This window comes from Paramormyrops kingsleyae, chromosome 2 (assembly GCF_048594095.1).
Source record: "Paramormyrops kingsleyae isolate MSU_618 chromosome 2, PKINGS_0.4, whole genome shotgun sequence".
Lineage (NCBI taxonomy): Eukaryota > Metazoa > Chordata > Actinopteri > Osteoglossiformes > Mormyridae > Paramormyrops > Paramormyrops kingsleyae.
Window position 1 is genome coordinate 31710205 of NC_132798.1, and position 8245 is coordinate 31718449.

At 43.3% G+C, this 8245-nt stretch overlaps 1 protein-coding gene across 1 annotated transcript; it reads right to left on the minus strand.

Annotated features, from left to right (window-relative positions):
* Positions 1 to 2408: 2408 nt before the first annotated feature.
* Positions 2409 to 7995, minus strand: npffr1l2 (neuropeptide FF receptor 1 like 2). Its single transcript, XM_023812356.2, has 3 exons — positions 7633 to 7995; positions 3639 to 3738; positions 2409 to 3390 (listed from the first exon to the last, which is right to left on the minus strand). Exons 1-3 carry the CDS (start codon positions 7970 to 7972, stop codon positions 2409 to 2411), a joined length of 1422 nt encoding a protein of 473 aa, XP_023668124.2. The 5' UTR covers positions 7973 to 7995.
* Between the last annotated feature and the right edge of the window lie 250 nt (positions 7996 to 8245).

An 8245-nucleotide genomic window follows, 5' to 3' on the forward strand; every position in this document is an offset into this window, starting at 1 on the left:
GGGCACTGATTCATATCTCCCAGTAAGAATACAGTATTAGAGGAGATTCACAAGGCGTAACCTTCTGAATACCTTGTTTTTACAGCCTCTCTTCCATGCACTTCCAAGTCACACTCAATATACACTGCATTTTTGAAAACATTTATTAAAGAAGACATTTATGTTTTATAAAGAAAACATTGATGTAGCATGTCTTCTTCAGCATGGATTATACACAGATGACATAGATGACATGTCATCAGTGCCTATTGATGAGCATTCATAAAAAATGGAGCATTCTGTCGATGACTTCCGATCGTCAGCTCTGTGTCGTGCCCTAGAGCTGGGTACCTGAAGTGTGAAATATATGAAGACTATGCAAACATCTCCCCTCTGATGTTTCCTAAATGTTTTTTGCTTACCACTTTTTTTGTTTTTGTTTTGCTGCACATCTCCGGGGGCTGTTTCATGGGGACACAGGGTCTGCCAACCAATCCTGATGACCCCTTATTTCCACCCATAATCCAGGCCTCAGATTTCAATGATACACTAGAAAAAAATATGGGTCAGTACAGAAATGACTGTTACATTCCGGATTCGGCCATTTGCTGAGGGTTTCTGCTGACAGCCCGCATGACATCACTGGCACTTGTGAAGTGGCCCTATCAGGGAGGAGCTCATGTCTGTGTGTTGCACCACCCCGACTGCCACAGAGCCCCCTAATGACAGAGCTGCCACGGACTGTATCCCAGGGCAGTATCTCAGTTAGGCATGACCACTCTTCTTTCACACACTCTCATCAACAGACAAAATATCTCCTGGATCAAAATACCTAATGTACCCTAATTTTGACCCCCTGAACACAAAAATGACCATGAAAATGGATTCTTAGCTCTAATTTTTGAGAAACAGGGACATTTTCGATTAGACTAGATTAGATTTTTGGTCATATGAGGGATATCAGTTTGATTGACAGCAGTGTCTGTAGAACTTGGTGCCAATAGTGAGTGGTATGATCCTCTTGTAGATTCTATATTCTGCTTCCACCATTGCATTTAAAGTTAGGCAGCACAGTTGTATATGTTTCTAGTTTAATATCTAGCTCTAGCTTTAATTTATAGTTTAATTTTAGTTTTTACTTCTTAATCCTATTCAAAGCTCCGGAAAGATTCGAGGTGACTGAGAGGTATTTTAACCAACCTAGTACCTCAATTAATCTGGATTGGGCTATGGTTAGGCTTTGTTAACCCTCTAGCGTGAACAGATCCTGACTGCAGTTGAACATGCTTTGTGGTACCGGCCAGGGGATTGTGAAACATCTACAGGCTTGAAAGCACCAACTCTATGTAAATTAACTTAGTTATAATAACCCAAAATGTATTTTTAAAAAAACATTCAAAGAAGTGTTTGGAGCTATGGAACAGCTGGGGGACTGTTTAGCCTAGCCTGTCCTGAAGACTGGCTGTTTGCATTTCCCCTTCCAATCTAAGCGTTCGTTTGCCCCAGCTGACGGAAAAATGCTCGGCTTTCGTGTTGCTGTGATCTCATTAGGATTATTGTGCCTCAGTGTTAGAGATAGTGATTTACTGTTTTGTATAGTAATACGCCATGCCTGGCAACATTAGGTTGCAAAAAATAGGGAGATTTTGCCGAGCGGTGGGGGGGGGTAAATGGATCAAGCAGGAAAAAAACAAGAGCAAACATTTATCAGGCGCTGTTCATTTATTCATCAGAACACATTATTCATTTTGACACATGGATCACTATCAGTAAGGAGCAGCAGGCCATGAATCTCAGGAGATAGGGACAGCATGGCAGCTAAGCTGTGCACGACTGCTGAAACATGAACGAATTATACCATAGAGCTAATACAAGTGAAATAAGCTCTCATGAAGTAGTCAAGTCAGAAGCACAAGAATTCAGAACTGATTGAAGCAGCAACCCAGCAGAGAAAGGGAAGCAAAATATTTTGCGACATTGAGAGTAGAGAGGACTATAAAACACAGAAAACCAGGGCCACAGTCATTAGAACCAAGTGAAAAACACCAAAAAGCAGCAGGCTGACAGAGTCTCATGTTAGGGGGAGAGTTTTAGGACGGACGTTGAACCTTTGCCTTTTTGAAGTGTTCTTTCACTATGGAAACCCATGAATCAGAGACTGTAGCTTTCATACCATTCTTCAAAGAACAGTAAGTGAGCTGGTGTGACCATGAGATCTGACACGTGTGAACACTGAGATAGCACGAGTTAGGCGATGGAGACGAAGGTGCAGCACTCCACTGTTGAAGTCAGTGAGCTGGGAGTGGTGGGCTCACCGTCTGCCCAGTTTGGTATTGTGTCCAGTATGAGTCCTCAGGTACCTCTTCTGGTGATGAATCATGCTGAAGCAGTGCATCTGCTCCCATTCCTCCCCCAACACAAAAGCCCCCTCAGAGGTCCCAGGCCTGACAGACTCCAGCTCCTCCAATCCTCTCGCCCTCCTCAGTGCAGAGCCCTCTTCTGTTAGCGACACCAGCTGCCAGACTCCCCGCTCTTGTCTGCCCCTTATCCCCATGCGCAGGGTCGCTAACAGCCACGCTCTTCCTCCACTCCAGCTCCAGACGCACACACTTTGTCGGGTCCCCGTCTGTATGCACTCTGTTTCTCATCCCAAAGGTGAGGGGATTGCCATTGGTGACGGCATCCTGTGAGCCACCCCTCTCCTCTCTACCATCACCCAGACTCTGCTCTCTTCCCTCCCTGCTTCCCTGGCAGCAGGAGTGAGGCTGACAGAATACCTGGAAACCCCTCTTGAAGTTCTCATTGTAGTAGCCGTAGATGATGGGGTTGACGCTGGAGTTGGAAAAAGCCAGCCAGTGGGCGAAGGGGAAGATGTACCCAGTGATGAGCTCCAGTTGATCACCCTCCAGTCCTCCATAATCTGTGAGGAGCATCAGGGTCCACAGCGGGAGCCAAGACAACATGAAGAGTAAAGCGACCACAATGAGCATCTTGATGACCCGAATTTTCCTCTGTGACACTGGCCTTCCCTCAGGGGTTGATGCTCGAGCGGAGACCATGTCACGGGGCTCGGCACAGGTCAGGACGGAGGAGGTGTACAGCTTCACGCCGATGCGGCTGTACATGAGTGTGATAAGCATGAGAGGCACCAGGTATATGTGCCCAAAGAGCACCATGGTGTAGACCCTACGCATACCGGGTTCCGGCCAGTTCTCATAGCAGGTGTACAATGGGTACGTTCGGTTGTAGTTCTCCTCGTGGACCATGTAATGGTTTTCCACCCGCTGCACCGTGAGCATGGCGGCAGAGGGGCACATAATCACCACTGCTAAGACCCATATCATGGCAATGGTTGCCTTGGCTACCAGCAGGGTTATTTTGGGCTGAAATGGGTAGACAATGCAGCGGAACCTTGTAGAAGGGATTGGGGGGGGGGGAGGGCAACAGAGAATTGTCATTGTTAGGGTGCCTTAATTTCTAAATATGTAAATTAGCTTCTTATGCGGCATTCCCTAATCCTCCTTTTCATTATCAGCTTTTTCAGGATGCACATACAGGGGCAGAGCATCCTTACAGAGAGAAAGAAGCTTTTTAAATATGAGTGCATTTAGAAGGCTGATATGCACCCAGAACATTCCACACATGAACGGAGCACACACCTGTCCACGGCGATTGCCACCAGGGTGAAGACGGAGGCTGAGACAGAGGTTCCCTGGATCAGGCCGCTCATCTTACACACCATGTTGGTGAACGGCCAACCTGCGAACAGGAGAGCCAAGCGTGCACATGATGGCATTACAGAGGGCTCTCTGAAAGGTTTTCCATATTTCAGCTAGAGTTTATTTTTTACCAAGTTATCAACAATATTTAAATCAGGACACATCACAATGATAAATCCCACTGTTGCTGCCTTTTTCACTTGGACAGTTTGACTGACACCAATTGCACTGAGGTTGGTTTGAGCCAGGAAGCAAGGGGAGATCATTCTTGCATCTTCACCTTCAGCTGGCAAATGGTATGAATATTCATGTCATAAAATATTCCAGAGTTAAGAAGATGCTGTTTAGAACAGGCAGCCTCAAGGACACAGGGAGCGACTCGGGGAACAATGGGATCAGTGATATCCCAGAGTTAATTAAACAAATGATTTTTTTTCTTAGTACTGTGGAATATAAACCAAACATCAGCTTGTCAGTTGACATCGTGAGCTTCTTGTTCAGTTAGCTCAGAAAATTCTGACTACTTCCATTACTGTCACTGTTGGGTGTGTGGACATCTGTTACTGGGACAGAAAATCCAGCATAAGCTGGTATTAACTACTTGCTGGCAGGAAAAAACTGCCTGTAAGGAATTATACAATGACACCATGTTTCCTGGAGATTCTTGGTCAGAAAATGTATGACCTGAAGCCCAGGTTAAGACCCAAGCAACCTGCCTGCGATAAAAACACGGCAACAGTCATGTGACAGACAGCGAGAGTACCCCCACTTGTGCAGAAGTGGAGATACTCGTGAAATGACTCTTAATTCGCATTCTACATAGCAAATTGAAGCAGATTAAATTATAATTAACTCAAGTTTAACTTGCCTGCTGCTTCCCCAGCAAGGCTTTCTCTCCCACGGTGACGGCTCTATTTTTGGAAAGTGCTGCAAATGACATGAATTACTTGTGACTTCCTGCTAACCTTGTGTGATGCTGGTCATCCTCCAGGTGGGAAATGATACCTCTGGCTGCCGATTGGCAAACCGCAGTCCATGAAAAAAAGCCTGCTTACCGAAGTACGGACCTCATTAAGGTCATTAAGTAAGAAGCGTCTCCCCAAGACCCATTGGAGCCCCTGCCGGTGGTTCACGTGAAACCATCGGACAACTTAGCTGGTTCATTGCGAAAAACTGGCCATTGTTAACATGTCTGTTTGAACTAAGGGATGAAAGTCAAACATGAATGTAAAATGAGGAAGGTACAGGTTTGTCGATAATCATCTACAGTACATGGAGAAATCTTCTACTTCATTCCTCTCTACTACAAACTTTCATCTTCTACTTCATTTCACTCTCTCACTGCTATTAGATCTTTATTAGATGTTTGCTGGTGTTCTGTTTTATAATGTGGACAAAAATGTGCAAGGCATTAATGGTCCACCAGGAAACTAGCTATATATCCACTGTAATAACCGTTGGCCTTTTGTTCTCATAACTTAAAATTAAGTGTTGGCGTAACCTCAGATGAGTTAATTATAATAGCAGCCTACAGAAGCTGAGAATGGCCGTATTTCTATAGTATTTTAAAATCAGATTTTGAAGCAAATTGATGTTGAATTGTTTTTCGCTGGAAAATCTCCTTTAATTCCGGGAAAGTGTGGTTTTTAATTAAACATTCATATGCTCAAAACTACGGAAGAGGATTATGGCCACCATGAAAATATTATTTGAATTCTGACTTGACTTCAATGTCAGAATTCTGACTTTTTTATTTCTAAACTCAGAATTCTGAGATTAAAGTAAGATTTCTGACATTAAAGACAGAATTCTGAGGAAAAAAGTCAGAATTCTGAGATTAAAGTCAGAATTCAAATAATATTTTCTTGGTGGCCATAATCCTCTTCCGTACAAAACAAGTCAAACCCATTCTACATATTAATTTTGGGTGTAAATGTACTGTTTGGACATGGATCTGTTATAATTCTAGAATGTAGCAATTATATATTTATTATGTAACTATCATACCCATTATTGTAATTCCATCCATCCATCCATTGTCCAACCCGCTTATCCTATTGGGTCGCGGGGGGTCCGGAGCCTATCCCGGAAGCAATGGGCACGAGGCAGGGAACAACCCTGGATGGGGGGCCAGCCCATCGCAGGATTATTGTAATTCTGACATATATTTTTAGGTCTTGTTTTAATATGCTGCTTCAAGGTTTTATTCTAAAGAATGAGATGGACATGTCAATTTTGCATCTACTTTACAAGAAATGAGCAAAGAATATTTGAACATTATAGATCTAGCCATGGCCATTATGGAAGAAGATTACCTCTCCTCTGTTTACAATGATTGTGTGCTATTTCAAGTCATAAAAGGCTCTTCAGGCACATGTGAGACAACATGGATTTTGTGAGCCAGTGAAATTTAGAATTTGATGTCATGTGACTGTAATGGACATTAATACTATTTTGGCAATCATTTGTGAAACAAAGAAACTGTCACTTGCCCCTATTACTGTTGTGTTTTTAAATCAAATGGCAGCTCCGGTTTTATCTTATAAATTTATATAATATAAACAAGTTGGTTGATAATAATTAGGGATGCACCAATACCGATACAAGTGTTGCTATCAGGTCTGTGTTCACATTCATCCTTGTTACAATGCACTGATGCTTATAACTGATACTGTGTTTGCTTTATTTTTCCTTGCTTGTTCTGTGTTTCCTTTTTTTTGCAATGGAAATGAAAAATAAAGCAGTCCTCTGGAGAGGGGGGGTGGGTGGGTGGAGGGAATATAAAAAAAAATAGTAATAATAAAAAAACTGATACTGCGTAATAATGTATCAGCAGCATCGTTATTGAGCAAAATAAACAAGACAGAAATGTCTGCAGTGTGGAAGTGCATCACAGTTAGCAACATAGCAGACTGCAACCTGTGCACTAATTACCCATAAAGAGGACATAGGAAAACAGGCCCATACAACACTAGTATCAAATTAATTAAACCTATAAACAAAACAGAGTATGATGAAATCGCCACCAGCAGCACTCTGCAACAAGCCACTGTGCAGCACGGTGAGAGAAAATGTCAAACAATAACCCTCACGCTGTGAAAATAACAGGCACTCTTACCCAGGATGTTGTTCGTGATGATCAAGCATAATGTAATGGCAGCATGCAAACAGTGTAACACTTTCTAAGGTGGTATGTGGTGTGAAAAGTTTGTGATCCCCATGCTTTAGACACGTTTAGACTGCCCCCAACATGTTTTTAAATCATAATTAAATCCAGGCTGCTAGAGAGACTGAAAATGAGAATCAGCACCGGAAATGCCCCCCCACACCTCATCCTCAATAACAATGACCAATAAACACACAAGTCTTTTAGTGCCATAATTTAAATGGAAAGCCATGTTTTTCATTTGCTGGAGAATGATCAATTGCTTTACTATTAACAGCATGTACCTTTTTTCTTTTAAATGTTCGACAGAATGATCCTGAATTCACATGACTTACTTCAGCTGTCCAGTGGCAGCCCTTCACTTCTAGGTTCTAAATATCGGAGGTGACCAGAGTTCATGGATTGAAAAATAAACTTCTTTGTAAAACTTACAAGGCAAGAGCCTGGATTTGAATTCATTATAAATCATGTCTTTTGAATTGTTTTTATACATGGAAAAAAACTCAGGTTAAGTATTTAATAATGGAAATGTCACAAAACATGCCCAACAACATGGAATACTGTGCCTATAACCATTTGCTCAGCTGCGCCCCCTGCAGAGATGAATATGATCTGAATATGGTCAGAACCATATTTACAGTCACATGCAAAGCATTATGTCCTATGTCCATAGAATGGACATAGGACATTCTAGAGTGTTTATGAATCTCAGGATGCTATTAACTGGTGTGACTAAGCATGTTTTCTGTGAGCTATTTGAGCATTCACCTGTGATGAGGTTGTCCACCAGTGTTGTGGGTATGCAGAAAATGCCCACCAGCAGGTCACTCACAGCCAGGTTCAGGATGAAGAGATTGGTCACAGTGCGCATTCGGTGGTCCCTCAGCACGATCAGACACACCAGGATATTACCCAGCATGCACAGCAGGAAGATGAAGAGATAGGCGAAGATGAAGCTGGCAGCCACTGGGAGCGAGTGCTGGTAGTAGGGGAAGAAGGTGATGTTCGTCCTGTTGGCTGTGGCGTTGGTGGCGTTGCACTGGCTCTCGTTCCCCTGCAGTGCTACCAGCTCCAGTGAGTTTATCGTCTCCTCCCCCTCTTCCTCCATGCCCCTCCACCACTCTAGTGCCCCCTTGGGCATGAGTCAAAGATGGCCTACAGGGGCAAGCAGAAAGAACTCCTCAGAAAAGGTAACAGCCTTGTCTAACTCTGCATGCTCTTAGCGCTGAATATTTATCATCCTGCATGTAACAGAAGATGCCATGAGTTATGCACACGTTGATCACCACCCCTGAAAACCCACAAACCTCAGTCCACAAGGCACAGCACTGGGTTGCTCTCTTTGGGTTTCCATCTAAATAACTTCACATGTAGGCTAAAG

Excerpts from the sequence above, each read along its gene's own strand:
- npffr1l2 (XM_023812356.2), bottom strand. The coding sequence starts at position 7,972 with ATGGAGGAAGAGGGGGAGGAGACGATAAACTCACTGGAGCTGGTAGCA. Across the intron at positions 3,739-7,632 it reads GGTGGACAACCTCATCACAG|GTTGGCCGTTCACCAACATG; the intron begins GTGAATGCTCAA and ends TCCTGTTCGCAG. Across the intron at positions 3,391-3,638 it reads GTGGCAATCGCCGTGGACAG|GTTCCGCTGCATTGTCTACC; the intron begins GTGTGTGCTCCG and ends CCCTTCTACAAG.